The sequence below is a fragment of the Apaloderma vittatum genome, unplaced genomic scaffold (genome assembly GCF_000703405.1).
Source record: "Apaloderma vittatum isolate BGI_N311 unplaced genomic scaffold, ASM70340v1 scaffold20136, whole genome shotgun sequence".
Lineage (NCBI taxonomy): Eukaryota > Metazoa > Chordata > Aves > Trogoniformes > Trogonidae > Apaloderma > Apaloderma vittatum.
Genome location: NW_009721479.1, coordinates 20,142 through 37,205, shown reverse-complemented (window position 1 = coordinate 37,205; position 17,064 = coordinate 20,142). Strand labels below are relative to the sequence as shown.

General features: G+C 38.6%; 1 protein-coding gene across 1 annotated transcript in view; it reads left to right on the top strand.

The window, feature by feature from the left end:
* The window catches only part of COBLL1 (cordon-bleu WH2 repeat protein-like 1), a 36,832-nt gene extending 20,943 nt beyond the window's left edge, over positions 1-15,889 (top strand). The window contains exons 9-14 of the mRNA XM_009871419.1: positions 556-624; positions 6,160-6,412; positions 8,900-8,985; positions 10,429-12,053; positions 12,738-12,920; positions 15,782-15,889. Of these exons, the coding sequence (XP_009869721.1) occupies positions 556-624; positions 6,160-6,412; positions 8,900-8,985; positions 10,429-12,053; positions 12,738-12,920; positions 15,782-15,868 (2,303 nt within the window). The 3' untranslated portion in view covers positions 15,869-15,889. The remainder of the gene's footprint in view (positions 1-555; positions 625-6,159; positions 6,413-8,899; positions 8,986-10,428; positions 12,054-12,737; positions 12,921-15,781) is intronic.
* The last annotated feature ends 1,175 nt before the right edge of the window (positions 15,890-17,064 follow it).

Genomic DNA, 17,064 nt, shown 5'->3' with positions numbered 1-17,064 from the left:
AAACGCACAAGCCTAAACAACAATTAGTATGATAAATGTGTTTTTCTACACCTCGGCTGCAAGCCACTTGAGTGTGTTTACAATCCTCCTCACCAATCTTCTGCTATTATCCCACAAGTGTGATAAAGTACGCAGGTTTTAGGGCGTGCAAATCAGAAAAAAAGCAGAAAATACCAAATTAATTATAGTTAGGTTAACTATAGCGATTGTGTTTGTGTTAATCAGATGGGCAGCTCGGGGTGCAGAGAAAAGATTAGCTTCTCTGGGTCAGAGAAGGTTTAATAGGAAATTGAATAAGAAGAATTTTAGAGAAAGTTTTGTATTGGTCTTTTGTAATTCTTCTGTTTGATCAAAAATTCAATTCGCTGGTTCAAAAATACCTGAGTTGAGATTAAAGTACCTCGGAAACGTGACAATGAGCACTGAGTGCTTAAGATGTGCATTTCTTGAAGAACTCGCCAGTCTGTAAGATCACAGTTTAACGTTTTATCTAGAACTTCTGTTGGGGCAGAAATTGAGAGGCAACAAAAAATCTTGTTACTTGACTTCTTGCAGTAACAGAGTCAACAGAATCAGCCTCTACGAAAGTGGAAGGAAGATCCACCGAAATGCAGTCTGAAACAGGTTAGTTCTTTTTCCTAATGCATTGATAAAATCTACTTCATGGCAAGCTATTGTAATTCATAGTAATAAATTACTATATTAGAGATGTGTCATAAGAATAGAACTAATTTTAACACTTCGGATCAGTAAACTTTACTGTCTACAGAAACACAATGTATTTTTCTTTATTGATGTCTGCTTTACGTTTAACAAACTAAGTACATTTAGCGAACTAAGTATTATGCATTTTCCCTCCTCCCCTACAAGCTGTAGACAAGAACAAGCCAGAACTTCGGGTGATTTTTGTGTACTTTGTAACAAGCCTTGCAGAAGCTAAGGAGGCCCTTCAGTCTTGTTTTCAGAACCCTGCCTTGTGCTGGCAAGGGGTAGGAGCAAATCTGTGCCTGCCTTTTGGTTTGCATTTGAACAGCTTTTAAAAACATAAGTTGTAAATGTAAACTGTGTCATAAATAGTCATTTCTGCATTAAGTTAAATAATTTGTTGCATGCTATGGAAAAAATGTATTATATGAAAGTATAGCTGTTTAAAATAAATTCTTTAGCTGCTGAGCATACTACTTTTTGAATTTATATGATTTTTACTGTTAAGTATAGTTGTTTGTAAGCATTGGACTGTGGGGTTCAGATACAGCTTCTAAGAGTCTTCTAAAATTCGTAAAAGCTTTTAGAATAATCAGTTCCAGTACTGTCTGGAAGAATTACACTTCAATATATTTCACTAGGAGTGAAATAAATACACACTAAGCATTTGGAATGCCGCTGTCATTGTATGAGGCTGAACACTCAGTTTCCGTACTAGTTGTTAGGAACTCTTTAGTTTTCCAGCTGTTTAATTCAGGTTGCCAATCGAATTGATTGGAGTGGTAAAACACAAACATTCTGCAACAAGAGTTGAAAACGTCAGCTGCCATCCTGGCAGAGGGAGAGGGAAAAAAGATCAGTAACCTGTAAATTTGGACTTGGTTTCTGTTCAGGGCAATTTATGTAAATTTTCAGAAAAGATCTTAAATAGAAATAGTATATAACTTAATAAATGGGAAGTATGGCCCCATACTGTGCAGATGTAATGAAGCTGTAACCTTTCCTTTTTCTAGCTGTTGTAGCAGATGAAAGAGGCATCTTTTAGTCACTTCTAAGGGAGCAGTTCTTGGTCATGTTTATTAGTACTTAATTTTCTGTGTTGAAAACTGTTTTTATCAACGTGTGATGGGTTGAAGATGATGAGCAAAGTTATACGATGATGTAAAATCATATTTTATTTTTCTTTGTGTTCTTGAGCTTGTTTCTATCTTAATATGGTAAATTCATGGTAGAATTTCGACATTTCCCATCACTGTAATATCTGAGATAAAAAGCCCTGAACATCTTAGCAATGGCTTGTTTGCTTTTCCATAGATTTAGGAACCTCTGCTTGAGGCACTTTAGTTTCGTAATTAAATACTTTAATTTAATGTGTAATGGAAAGAAATAGAAAATTGCAATCATCTTCACTGGGCTTAGAGCAGTCTGTGTTGAGCCCCGGGATTTACCTCTGCGGTTAGTGACAGGCTTCATTCTCTAGTTCTGCTGCCGATGTGTTCACGCAGTGTCCTTTGCTGAAGACTTCCTGCAATGCATCTTTTTAAAATGTAGAGACACAGCACTTCTTCATTGCCTTTCACCACCCTCCCTTTTTCTTACGGGATATTGCTGCTCTCTGGTGGCATCTCTGAAACTGTCCCAGGGCCTATGTATAAAGGGTCCTTTTAGCAAAGCCCGTCGTGCTGTGAGAACCAATATTCACCTGCAGCAAAATCAATTGCAGGACGCTTGTCTTGTTCCTGGTCTGAAAATTGAGCACCTCTGTATATTGTCTTAAATCGATAAAATAATTCAATATCTCTTTAATTGCTAAGTTGAACATAATTTTAATTTTGCATAAACTCAGTAGCTCCTTCTGTTTGGAATAATGCTGCTTTGATTGCCAGGCTTCTGGAAGTTTTGTGAGTTTTTGCTTAGTTGCCAGTGGCATTGCCAAAGTAGTTCTGTTAAGCGTTGAAACTTTAGTAAATAAGCAAAAAAAAGTTAAGCTGCAAATAGAGTGTTACTTTCTGCCCTATAGTGAACCATTACAAATAACTTGGTGTTGAAGTAGTGCCTGGCTAATAGACACATATACATTAGGTAGAATGTAATTTGGAACAGACAGCATTTCTGTTGTGCAGCGACAGTTTTCCCGTTGTGTAAAAACAGCTTGTACCTTGAAAAAAGCAAATTGAAGGCATACATCTACTAGAATAAACATTGACAAAGAATTAATTTGAACATTTGGGATTATAAACAGCATATTTTTTTTTCATTTTTGATTTTTGTTCCCCTTCCTGAAGTTAATTAGCGCTAAGTCTCTTTTCTAGGGAAGAAGATGAAATGATATTTTAAAAAAAAAAGTAATTAAAAAAATTACAGATTTTGAAATAATTTCCCATCAAACAAATCTCTTGATAGAATCTTCTTGGTTACAGAAAAAATTTGTTAAGGACTAGAGTCAAAAGCAAAAACTCTGGCAGATTTAACAATGTAGTCAGGCTTTCTGGCTTTGGTGTGTACAAGCAGAGCGGCTCACGGAGCAGCGGCAGCCTTGCAAAGAGTGTTCTTGCTGACTCCAAGGAGACTTTCAGCTGGTATGTCAGACATCTTATTGGGCATGTCTTCCCAATATCATCCTGAAGGCTTTGACAATGTTCTCCTAGGGCTAATTAAAACTCAATGACTAATGCTCATGGAGAGTAAATTATACATGAGCAAAAATGCAATTTGTAGTATATATGGATTTGCATATGGAGTATATAAGCAGTAAGGCAATAGTATGTAGCCAGTATTGCCCTAAGTACTTCCTAGCGATATGTTGCATAGAAAAACTCTAAACTGAGAGTTTGGAAACAAGTCATAAAATCTGAATTGTTGCTCTAGGGAGTTAACTGGATGATGGAAGTGAAAGATGACTGTTAAATGTTTGTGTATCCATTGCATTCACACTTTATTCTGCTCCAGCAGGGGTGGCCCAGGTCTGGAACGTGATCCAGTAAGAGATGAAACACAACTAGCTGAAATTAACTCCAAACAAGGCTGTGGTAGTATGCTGACAGATGAAGGAGAGCACTTTGAGAAAAGTAGGAGGGGTGGTTTTGTTTGGTATTATACATCTGTAGGTCAGGTTAGTCCACTCCAAAGCTTGGAGCTGTTCCTAGCACAGCAAAGGACAGACTTTGATGTAGCAGGAGTGTCAGGAGTGTCTCCTACCAACCCAAGCTATGTGTCTGTCCCATCAGTACAGATTCAACTCAGCCTTTGTTTTACTTTTCTCCAGAGGAAAAGCGACAGAGATGACAGCAGTGCCTGGACACAAAGCCATAGCAACTCCAGAATGCTTCCATTTGTCTTGTCAGAAGACCTGGCTGTGTTTTGTTGAATGATCTAGGTTTCGACAGAGTATTTAGGCAGAAGGTCTTTGCTTTCGTTCCTGTGACTGGTGATGGCTCAGGCCCACGGCATAATAATTCTCACTGGGGAAGGAGATGGTGTTCCTGAGAGCTGGTTATGGACTGTGGAATAGTCTCAGCAGGTTTGATGTTTGCCCACACTCTGTTATGCTTTATTTGTCCCTTGTGACATACGTATTTATGTCTTCATACGTAAAATCGTATCGCTGCCACTAAAATAATCTGCCAAAATATGAGCCTGCTGGCATGACTTTTCCCTAGATAGAGATGAAAGAGTTTGATGGCAGAGGGAAGGAACAGAAGGCCCTTATTAGTAGTAAGTTCTTCAGGAGTCCCATTAGTACCAGGGTGGCTTGTTTGTATGTGCTTAAATCATGTGGAGGACCTCACCTGCACCACTTTGCAGTCTTGCCCCTCTTTACCTGGGGATCTGAATCACCTCTGCATTCAGTGCTGTGACACGTGTTGATCACGTCGCTTGATGTGTAACTGCAAAGCATTATTACAAGAGTGCAATACACAATTAGAATTAAATAGTACAAGGTTTGTGTTTTGTAGATGCTCTGTACCTGAATCAGTAGCTTCAGTATTACTGAACCCTTAACTAATGACCCTATTTGAAAAATCAAAGCTTCTCTACTCAGACTTTCTCCAATATGTACAACCCTCTGTTATGTTTCTATAGCTGTGTGCATCTCTGGAAGTACTGGAAGCATTGTAGGATATCTGTCTGTACAAACAACAGTCAATCGAAGATTTTTCTTGCTCTGGGATCTGCTACTTTCTAGTATGATAGCTTTAAGCCAGGATTTTGTTTTCATTAATGGCCTCGGTTTACATTTGGCAATCTACTGATACAACTTAGAAAAGTCTGAAATCGAATTGCCTGAGTGCAGGACCCGTAGCTCACGAGTGTCGGTGCCTGCAGAGCTGACAGAAAGACGCGGGTCGGGCCAGGCAGAGCGCGCTGCTGCTGTGCCTCAGGTGTGGCCAGAGCCCTTCCATGGCACCATATTGCACTATAGAGAGGGGACGACTGTCTTCTGTGTGTTAGAGAATGCAGGCTGCAAAGCCAAGGGGTTAATTGTATCGATACTAATATTTGAAAATTGTGAATCGTCTCTTGTAGGAAGATTGCTGCCAGGGAAATAAAGCTAGAAATGGTTAATCCTTCTGGAAATTAAAATAGGTGGATTTATTAGTTTAACTTAAGGTACGCTGACTTATGTATGTCCTAATGCAGCAACTAAACATTCTAGTTAACCATGCGCTAGCCGAAAACATCATTATTTTTATGGTTTAACATTTTTATATGTACTTTAATTTTGTGCATTTCTACTGTAATACAAGGCACTGCACAAGACACTTCTAACTGTGTTTTAATTACTGGAAAGATTGCATAGTGGTGATCAAACTTAGAATCATAGAATCACAGAATAGCTTGGGTTGGAGGGGACCTTAAAGAGGTCCTTAAATGCCCCCTGCTATGGATGCTGCAACAGTAGTAAATAAGCTTTCCCTGGGGAGGTAACTATTTCAAACCGTGGGCAAAATTGAGATTTGGTTTGCTCTTCAGTTCTTGAACATACCTACTCTGATATAAAGCAACCGTGTACTGTAAACCTGACTGGAGAGCTAATGGAAGTATTAAGAAATCCAGGTTAAAAAAACTTGCCTGCCTCCATGAAATTTTAGATTATGATACTGTTAAATATATTTTTATCTATTCTAATGCAGTACTTGGGTTAGACAAGGAAGATGTTATACAGTAGTTAGGGATGCAGAAATAGATGGATAGTAGCCTGGCGATGAGCATATTCTCACATGTAGAGAGAGAGAATTGGAAAAAATCAAAGTACTGTGAGGTTAAAACTCTGAATGAAGTGATGGTGTGGTTTTTTTGACTCAAATTATGAAAAGAAGTCTCAATTTTCCTTCTTTGGACTACTTAGGCTGAATTCACCACTGGTTTCTCTTTTTATCTACAACCTGCATTGACAACTGTGGGCTGTGTTGTTTTTTGTTTGTTTGTTTGTTTTTCTTTCTGTGGGTGTAGGTGTAAGGAGCTCAGAATACAACCTGGAAGAAATTGATGAAAGGGAAGAGATGAGTGTGCAACAGAGAGAGCACAGGGAAAGTCCAAATACGTCTCCTGGGATAGGAGAAGCTACTGCAGCCTTCAGCTCTGCTGAGGTACCACTGGAAACTGAAAAAAATGCTCCTGCTTCATCAGCTCCTGGCAGTGCTTCTGTAGACAACTCGCAAAGCTTCAAGGAGGAAAAACAAGAAAATACGAGCACAGATGGCAAGTAAGTACTTTTTGTGACAAAGTAAGGAGCATTGGGGAAGGAATGGGGGAGGCAAATCAAATGTAGAGTACTGTTTCATTGTGAGGCACAGAACACAATTGTGGGAGAGGAATGAGCTTAATAATATGCTCGGCTTTCATTGTAGCACTCTTCTGTGCACAGTAATTCATGGAGCTTTTCAAGGAAAATGACAAAGAAGTGTTCTGCAGGCTAGTCTCCTTAAGCCTCTCTGTTCGTACCACTCAAACAGCTGGACTCTGAAAAAGCTGAACCTTGCTCCTAAATTCCCAGCATATTTACTAGAGTAGTGTGCTACAAAAAATTTCAATTGATTAGTTAAATGAAAATTTACAAATTTGTTCTTACAGTTGGGGAAAAACAGGTGGAATGGCCATTTCTGTTGTTCTGGGCACAGTTAACTGTTGCTTGCGTATTTGTTTTTTCTTTTGTCTTTTCTTTAGACGTTATGCAGTTATCTTGACCTGTCTCAATCCATCTGCTCTCAGGAAAACAAGTTAATTCTGCCTTTTTAAAGAATGAAGGCATTAGTTTCCTTAACTGCTCTTTTTCCTTCTGGTGATGCTGTACCTTTGCCCTTCGGCATGTTTGTTAAACTACCTGACTCAGCAGGTTTCCAGCCTGAGTTAGTGCCTGCTTGAAATAAATGTTGATTGTCCAGAGAAGTCCCATTGTGTTAATGTAATTCACTGTTTCTCTGTTCCCTGGGGCAACTCAACTGGCTACTGTTCCCACATTAAATTGAAAGAACTATTTCAATTACTGGACTGAAGCCAAGATGTGTGACTGCCCTAGTAGCCAAGAACTTTCAAGGTAGTAATGGAGAGCTTTGACTTGTATTTCAAGGGTCTTTTTTGTCAGTCCAAGGCCAAATGGGGCTTTGCAGAAATCTTTGGTGCTTTGTCCTGACAACCATTGTGCCAGTTCCTTGGGTGCATCTGCTCTGTAGGGATCTACAAGGAGGAGGACTAGCCAAATGTTATTTTTAAGTTGTCTTCCACTTGCAGATTATCAGACCTGTGTTATTGGGCCAGTTTGGCCAGTTGTCCAGGAGATGTTTCTTTTTTTCCCCCTCACTAACTTTGTAACAGACTTTCATGGCCTATAACCCTGGCAAGTGTCATCTAGTGTGCACGGTGCTCTAACTTCAGAGTTTGGCAGTCCCTTCTCTCCTGAAATATCACAGGGATTCCAGAATGAGGACTCGATTTCTCTGACATTGTATTTCTGGAAACCTTTTGATAATTCAGATCTTACATAAAAGATACAGTTACTTTGAACAAGTGTTTTTTAATCAACTAGGGAAATATGTAATATTCCAGTCAAAACCACCTAGTTCTATAACGATACTCTGTGGTGGTTTGTGGTTTTGGTTGGTTTATGTTTTTTTAAACAGTTCAGCCTGTTGTGAATACCTGTAGTTCGGTTCCTCAGCTGCGCTCAAGGCAGTGGAGGTAAGGAAGAATACCGAGTGCAGGACTAAGCTTTAACGTTCTTCTAACAGTAATTTTGAGAGCATGTGCTCCTGTTTAGTGGTTTATTGGACACATACAGTATATTTTGGACTGTAAAAGCAACATGAAAATGGATGGTTATTGGGGAATTTATCATTTTAAATGATTCTAAGCAGATATTTCAGCTCAAGGCACTGGTTCCTGACAACTACTGTTTAATGTGGCAAATTAATTGGAATCTTCATAATGCTGGTATTTGCAACTACAGAGAAGAAAAATATCTTAGTTTGAAGTTCTAACAATATTCTAAAGAGAAATTATAAGTATTTTGACCTTTCATTTACTTTTTTTAAGACAAGGATTTAATGCTTCCCCCTCCAAAAAAGATGAGGGGTTTATTTAGCATTTGTGTAGTTTTCTTGCCCCCGTGACTTGAGGACAGAAATTGTATACATTTGCAAAATGTTTAGTGTGTTCCTTTGTTCTCAAGGTATTCCTTGAAAGGGGCAGAAGAATTTTCACTACTGTTTTGAGAAGTCTTTGCTGCACAGTTCATGTGTTCATAAGCAGCCAACGTCTCATGCAGCTTCCTGTGTATCATGTCAAGGACAAAATCAAGTTTTAAATGGTGGTGGTGTCAGAGCACTTCACACTAAGGACACTTATATGAATGATAAATCATTGTGGCTTCCATGAAATCGAGTTGTTACCGGAAAGGGGCTTGTTAGAACTGCACGATTAAACAAAAGGAGCAGGAGAAGAGAAAGGAAAACTGATCCTCTGCTTACAGGAAGAGAGTGAAGCTGCATGTTGTTTTGGTAAAATATCATAGCAGCATTTCTTCGTGTTTTTTAAAAAAATAATCATCTATTCTGTTGAGTACTCCAGTGTTTGGCAGAGTGATTCTATTTTGTCCATCTGTGTTTGGAGAATATTGCCAGTTCTCTTGCATCGCTTCTTGTGTTTACTGAAACGAATGATACCAGCGTGTTTAATGTACTGTTGTGTTTTGCAGGGGACTACAGGCTAAGATAAGTGGTGAGCAAGTTGCATTTGAAAAAGACCGGAAGCTTAGAATTTTGGATCAAAATAAAACCGATGGTGAGTAATTACCGCTCATTTTTAACACCTCAAAGCAAAGTTGAGGAGAACTTTTCTATTCCTTTGGAAAAAATGACAATACAGTCAACTCTTGAACTGAATCACAGAACCATAGACTGGCCTAGGCTGGAAGGGACCTTAGAGATCATTTGATCCAACCTCCCTGTCCTGGGCAGGGACGCCTCTCAACTAATCAGGCAACACATGGGGACCAAATTGCAATCATCACGTTATTTTCTTAAAACTTTCTCTAGCCCTAGCGTATCCTCTTTGAGGTCAGGTGACAAGAATTGACTGCAGTTTTAGTTTGGGGGGTTCTATTTTTAATATATTTATTTTTTCGTTATAGACGTAGTCAAAGCTGCATCATGTTCTGGGACGTTATGGGTGGAGCAATGTTGAGGAGAGGGGAGGCTGGACAGAGGTTCTGCTGCCCCGTGGTGTGACACGGGCGCTGCACCCCCGTGGGGAAGGAGAGGCCATCCGTTCTTCTTTCCTTCTGAGACTAACAGGAGTTTGCTACATTAAAATACAAGTATTTTTAAACACAAATAGAACAAAGTGACACGCTGATATGAAATTACTACATCTAATGGGTCATAAATTTTTCTGTGGATTTAGTGACCCGACTGACTTTATTTTACCCTTTTGTGACACCGGTTTTCAGATTTATACGTTAGGCCTTCCATAGCCTTTTAGGCTCAGTGCACCTCTGTTTATAAATCATAAAAACAAACTGTGAAAGTTCTGTTTATGTGAAACAAGTTTTAACTGCCTTTTCTTTTAAAATGCCACTCAAAATGATTATTCATAAAAAAATTAAATTTTTCCAACACTGTATTTAAAACAATTTGACTCAAATACTCCTGTGTTTTGGAGAGGACTAGGTATTTAGTCTGGGGGTAGAAAACTGAATTATCAAGACCTGTTAAACAGTTGAAAAAATAGTTGGAAAATTACTTTTTTCCATATGTTTTCCAGTTGTTCCTTTTTACAAGTAGATGAGGTGTAGTTGACAAATAACATTTCTAATGTTAAAACTAAAGACCAGAAGCCACAAAATTGTGGAAGTAAATAAAAATTACATCTGACTTCAATGTTGAATAGTCCTTGAGCTCTTGAGTCACTGACACCTATAGAATCAACTGAAATTTGTTAGCACTTTTGAAGGATTCAAGAATAGATTTTTCTATTAAGTTGATGCATGGCACCAGTGGCCTGTTAATTAAGGAAGAATACCTGAGTTAGAGTACTATTTTTTGGCAATATTAGTAAAAGATAAGCATGTCTTTAGCCATTAAAAGTGTTAAAGAAAATTTTAATGTCAGTTAAGAGCCAGTCCTTGTAGTTAAATACATTGAATGCGGGGCTTTGTTTTGTGAGAGGGAGGACTGAATCTTTTTGGCATTTGTATTAATTTTGGAATCTCTCTCTAAATTAAAGATCACAGTGATACAAAACTCCTTCCAACAACAGAAGTGAAAGAACTTCAGACAGCTGAAATGCAAACAGTAGATTTTAGAGAAAATAACAAGCTTGAAGCTGACAGACTATCAAACTGCCAGGCATGTAAAAACGACATCTCTACAAGTCATAGGAATTATCCTCAACTGATTCCAGAAAAGCAAGATCAAAAACCAAATCAAACTACCTTGGACACAGTGAAAACTCAGGATGTTGCGATCCAGACAGGCCCATCAGATAGCAATTTGGGAAGGACTGTAGAGAGAGAAATTCCTCTTCGTCGGGATTGTGACTCATCCACATTCAGAGGACTGGTCCCTCAGCACAACACAGATACAAACAACCCCCTTCTTCAGGTGATGCATGGAATACAAGAGGATAAAGATACTTCAACAGAACAGAATCTTGAGAAACAAGAAGTTGCCCTTGAAAAAATAATTCCCGTAAAAGATCAGAGTTACATTTGTATAAATGGCAGTAATTCTGCTTCGCCAGAAACAACTGCAAAAGCTCCAGATGGCTCTCCCATAAAAAATCAACCTTTTTACAGACAGGACACCAAACCTAAACCCAAGCCTGCTAATGAAATTACAAGGGATTACATACCAAAAATTGGAATGACGACTTACACAATAGTGCCTCCAAAATCCTTAGAGATAATGAAGAACTGGGAATCAGCAGTTCCATCAGATCATAAAGATCAAGAGATGTCTGTTTTGGAAAACTCTCTGAAACATGAACACCCCAAAGAATTCATAGTGCAAGCTGAAATTCCTCATCTTCCAAAAAGCGAGGGTCATTTACAGGTTGGTTCACACAATGAACCGGCAGCGGCAGATGATCTGCTGCACAGAGCGAATAGTGTTTCTGAACGTGTTGCGTCATCTGGAGCTGAGATTACTGCTGAGAGCAGGTGGACGGAAACAGAGTCTTCCAAACAGCGTGTCCCGCTGATGCTAAGCTTGGATAATACAAATGCTTCTTCCGAGACTCAGGACAAGTCAAATGCATTAAGTCCTACAATGAAGCCTAGTTCTTTTTATCTACAAATGCAACGAAGAGCTTCCAGCCATTATGTGACCTCTGCAATTGCCAGAAGTACTGTTTGTGCTCCTAATTCCATTCAAAATGATGCTAAGAATACAGAGATGGAAAAAAAGGTCTTGCCACTTGATCCAACTTTACATAAAACCAACACTTTCTCTTCTCCAGCAGATGAAGAAAAAGTCGATGATGGGAAAAAAATGGAATCCTCCACGGAATCCTCCACTTCTCCTGTTAAAAGCAATAAACCTTCAAGTTTTCCCTCCTGTCCACCAGCACCGTTGAACCTAAGAACTCTAAGAACTTTTGCGGTTCCAAAGCCGTACTCCAGTTCGAGACCATCCCCTTTTGCTCTTGCCGTCTCCTCTGCAGTCAAAAGGTCACAGTCATTCAACAAGACACGTACAATCACTAGCCAGGCACCGAGAGAGGAATTGCCTGTTGAACTCTCCTCTGCCACTTCGGCACTTGAATTCTCCTCAGCTGCCTCTGTGCCTCAAGTGAAAAGCCCTTCCTTACAGACAGTAACAGGGAGGTCAGAAAATAGTCTAATGGATAAGGTAAACTTTATTTCTGATATTAACTGACTGTTGATCCGCTGTCATCTAGTGTGGCCACTCTAGAGGCTAGTCTGAACGGCTTCCTGATCAGAAGGTGCTGCATTCACACAGTGTAAACACCTTGTGGTGTCTGCCAGTAGTACAGCTTCAAAATGAATTACAGGGGTACAGGGAAAGTGAAAAAACACCATTCAGATTTTTGGAAATAATTGCTTTGCCCTAATTAGCATCCCCTACTTCAAATAAGAGTAAATGAAGTACAACCATTTGAGTGAAAAAACACCATTCAGATTTTTGGAAATTATTGCTTTGCCCTAATTAGCATCCCCTACTTGAAATAAGAGTAAATGAAGTAGAACCATTTATACTGTGTATATCTATTTTTATGGTTTTATGTGTTGATTTTTTAAATGCTGAGTAGTTTGATCAGTTTGACTTCAAGTGATCATGGCACAAACACACTAGAACAGGGGTATAAAATTTTGCTCACCTAATTATCTGAGGGAAGAAACTATGTGCAATAGCTGAAGTGTGGCTGATTTCTGAAATCTGGAATGGAGCAAGCACTAGAACAGCAGCACTCTGATGCTCAGCCTTGTGCCAGGTTGACTTAGTTTTCTATTTATGACTAATTCAGATTAAAGGAGTTTATTTTGATTTTCCTCCCACTTCCTCCCTTTATAGAAAGGCAGCAATGTGAATAGCGAGCAGAAGAGTCAGGCGCAGTCAGGTGCTTCCACTGACCACCTACCCCCTGTCACTAAGAAACCAACAGTGATGACGTTCCAGCGCCCGGACCCAGAACAGATCCACCAGAGCCTGCTGGCTGCAATCCGCTCGGGAGAAGCTGCTGCCAAATTGAAAAGGGTGAGTTTTCATCGTTGCCTCCATAACAGTGAGCTCATGGTACTTCCTTCAGGGTTACCATGTTGATGCCTGACGCTAGAAGCAGTTCGCTTCCGCTGTCAGGAGGTCTCGTAACCGTGGGAGGGGAGGTGGGGAAGAGAGTTTGGTTTTGCAGAATACAAGTGGTGACTGCACATGCAGAGCTTCCTGTGTCCATATTTTCAAGCAGTACAAATGCAATCGGAAATATTCCTGAAATGGACTGTTAATCCCTGCTTTATCAATTAAGTATCTCTTTTATAAACTCAGGAACATACTCAGTTATTTCTTTGTGTTTTTCTGGTTTGGAGTGGTAGATTTTTAGACACATGCTCAGCAGCTTTGCCCTGCACCTGAAGTAGCTGCAATCTTTTGCAGATAATACACAGAAGCCCTGAAGATTGTATTTTCTATTTATTAGACTCTGTCAGGTCCTTAATTTTTCTTCAATGTATTTCAAGCTTCCTGCTGCTTTTTGGTATCATTAGAGAGATATTTCTTAATATTTTGTCAGCAGTCCTGGTGGGACCATCTTTGTCCACGCCCTCACGTTAAAACTTAATTTTACTTCTCTGACTCCTAAAATTCACCTATACTTCTCTCATTACGTAAAACCTTTCACACTTAAATATCTGAATTGTTTTAAATTTGTAACCAGACAATTCAACGATAGTTTCACACAACGCTTTCTTGTTGCAGAATTAGTATTTTGTATTCTGTGTTGAGGAGTAATTTCTCATTGCAGAAGGTTAAAGAAATTGAGTAGGTTTTTTTCTCTTTCCTTTCCCAGTTGAGACTTGAAAGAAACAAACGATGTGTGGTTGATGTGTGGTGGGTGGATGTGAGAGGGCTTTTTTGGTTTCATGGAAGTCTTTGATTTCCTAGGGTCAAAATCCTTTAGTGGATTGTCAAGTATTGGAACAATCTATTTCATACACAAGGTTTTGTTTCAGTGTAGCCTTGCAACAGCCTCTCGGAGGCTTACAGACCTCCCTTCATTTCTACACTGAATAGGAAGAGTCAGTTTTCTGGAAGAGTTGCAAGCATGCTCAAGTAGTTTTTGACCTCAAGTCAGTAAAAGCAGTACATAAAACACCATAGTATTGCTTCTGACTGCTTGTTACTAACCACAGCTGCAGGATAAAATTAAGAAAATGCTGTATTGTTCAGAGTCACTTAAAGGTCAAATCTATCTGTTCTACCAGAAATCTTGTATGGATTTTGTTTGTATATATTTTCGCTGAGAGTTTTTTTTCTCTATTGCATAATTACATTCTGAATAATACTGAACTTCATTTATTCTACGTAGTGTGTGAACTTTGTCTCATGATTCTATGGGACATATGCATAGGCATTGCTCGTGGCACAGTAGCTTATAACTGTTTTAAAAAATAAATTTCATAATGTGCTTTTCAAAATTCAAGAAGTCTATTTCTACTAGAAAGAAAGCAAGAAACACCTACTAGAAATATTCTTGGGGTAGATTTGACCCATGTAGTCTTTATCAGTTTAGGTATAAGAATGGCATGGCAAAGAAGAGAGACATGATGGTTCAAGTCCCTTTTCCCCTCACTTTCCTCTTCTGTGGGTGGGAGATGCTCTTTCTTAGTGTAGTATCTGCTGAGGGTGAGGAGAGGGCTGTGCTTTTAAAGGAGAAATTACAATAATGAAGATGCTGTAAACAGGAAGAAAAGCCTTCTGCAACACAGAAACCTAAAACAGGCTTCAAAACCACCCCTGCGATACACACGTTCAAAAATGCTATGAAGAACACCCTGAAATTTTGGAAAACATACAACTGAACGTGCTGTTCGCGTTGCTCTTACCCAGAGCCACGTGTGCTGTGGTACAGGTATGTCTGACAGCAGAAAAGGTTTTTTTGGCTATGACAGATGTAATAAAAAGGCGATTTCATTTTGTGATTCAGATGGAGAACTGGCAGCAGTAGGACAGACCAATGAAGCATTTTGTATCACTACCTTATTAGCACCCAAAAGTCATTTTGAGTATTGGAAGGGTTTAAAATGTATCCGCCTCCGAGCTTCCGCTGTTGTGTTGCTCTCGAGTAAAGGGAGCAATCACCTGATCAGTTTGAATTGTGAAGGACACCTATCAGGTGCTTGGTTCTCTTTTTACTTCTTACCACACTCTCCCTGCTTTCAGGTCTGTAAGAGAATCATTAAATAAGATGCTGGCACCAGTAGCCAAATTGCTTGCTTTTCTTTCCTTGTCTGACTTAATATGTTGGGAGTATGGGGTCTTTTCGGTTCAAGGGGGCCCTCAGTAATTACTAACCTACTATGGGGTCAAGTGAGGTTTCTTTTTAACCGTTTTTCTCTTCAGGATGTTTTCCCTGTGTTTAGTAAGGCCTGTGCTGCGGGTTACGGTTTGTGTGGCTCCCATTCACGTGTCTTGGCTGTCCCTGATGACCCAGGAAACATTACCAGGGTGTAAGGGAGTGTTAGGAGAGTTTGTAAGACATCATCTCTATTCAGGATTTATTAAAAAATGTTTGGTTTAACGATGTTTTTTCCAAGTATTTCTGTGCAGCCAGGTCTGGAGGAGGACTAAAAATTACACGTTTTGAATAGTTATACACGGAATTTTTACACAGGATAAAAGATGGTTTTAAGTAATTTCTTGTATTTCCACTTCTGTAGCGTATGTGCTTTGTTCAGAAATCATACAGGAGGTCTTTCATTGCAATGAGGAAAATACTAGCAAAGTAACTATTTCTGTTAACCTGTAGTACTACTGTGTAACATACTACAGAGAGAAGAATTGGAAAAGTTAGATTAATATTTCTTTTTATTTTTTTCTTTCTCTCCCCCTCCCACATCTAGGTTGGTCCTCCATCAAACACCATGTCTGTCAATGGAAGAGCCAGGCTTACGCATCTTTATTCCACAGAAGCAAAAGCTGATCATTAGATATTAAACCAAATATTTTGCACTTTACTACTGCTTCATAGGCCAACTTAATACTAATTACAAAATTTTGAAAGTGTAAATGTAAGTTTATGTTAATATATTTTGTCAGTTATAATAGGAATTTCGAGCTGGGTCCTTTGATGCCTTGGAAAGATTATTAGAATATGTAAATTACAGTAATGTTTTGCCTTTTTTTCTTTATAAAGCTGACTATGCTGCTAAAAAGTTTTAAGAGCAGGTGCAGAGGAGCTTTGCATATGTTAGAATGAGAATCCAGAATTCTTCACTTTAGCCTTCAAGACTGAACAATATTTAGCACTATGCTGAAATTACAGATTTAAAGCAATCTAAGAATTTTAGATCGTTAATTTTCAATTGTGTATGACTCAGACTGTATAAAATTAAATCTACCACATGCTGCCTCCATATTACTTTGGTAAATTAAATTTGTAATTAGTAGAAAATCTTAACTATATGCACTATTTTGTTTCAGTTCAAAAAATAGATGGTTTGTTCCTTCAGCCAAGAGCCGTTGGGATAAGTATTTTGATTTTTTTTAATCTCCTTTAATCTTTTCCTGGTAGCACACACAAAAAAAAGAATCAGGACATAAATTATTGGAAATTTTTGTACTACTTAAAACTTTTCTTAACAGTAACACTACATGATGTTTCTCATCTACTGTTTGAGTACCTGTATATAGTATTTACCTAGCACTCAGATAAGCAATACTTTTTGTGAACTAGATTTATTTTAAAGTAGTCATCAGCATATAGTCACTCACTGATAAAATGCAAATTTCAGTTTTGATACTTAATGACATGGAAAATTTTTTCACTGGAAGTATGACTAAAGAATGAACTGCTTTAGACTTATTAATGTAAAATATTTTAATCATAAAACAGCACAATAACACACCTACAAAGCATTTTGTGTCTGAGAGTGTCTATTTATAGGTTAAACATTAAATACCTAAACGGGAATATATATTAAAAGAAAATGCTTCATGCTAAATTTTATGTTTTGAATTTCTTGTCAAGTTTCTATATTATGGGGAGAGGGGTGGAAATATGATCACGCCGGTGAATAGCTAGATTATGGATGCATGCAGCAAGTGCTGGAGTATTTGCCATATTAAAATATTTTCGTGCTGGACTTGATTTAAATAAAAGTAATTGTATTTAGTTTCTCTTCTT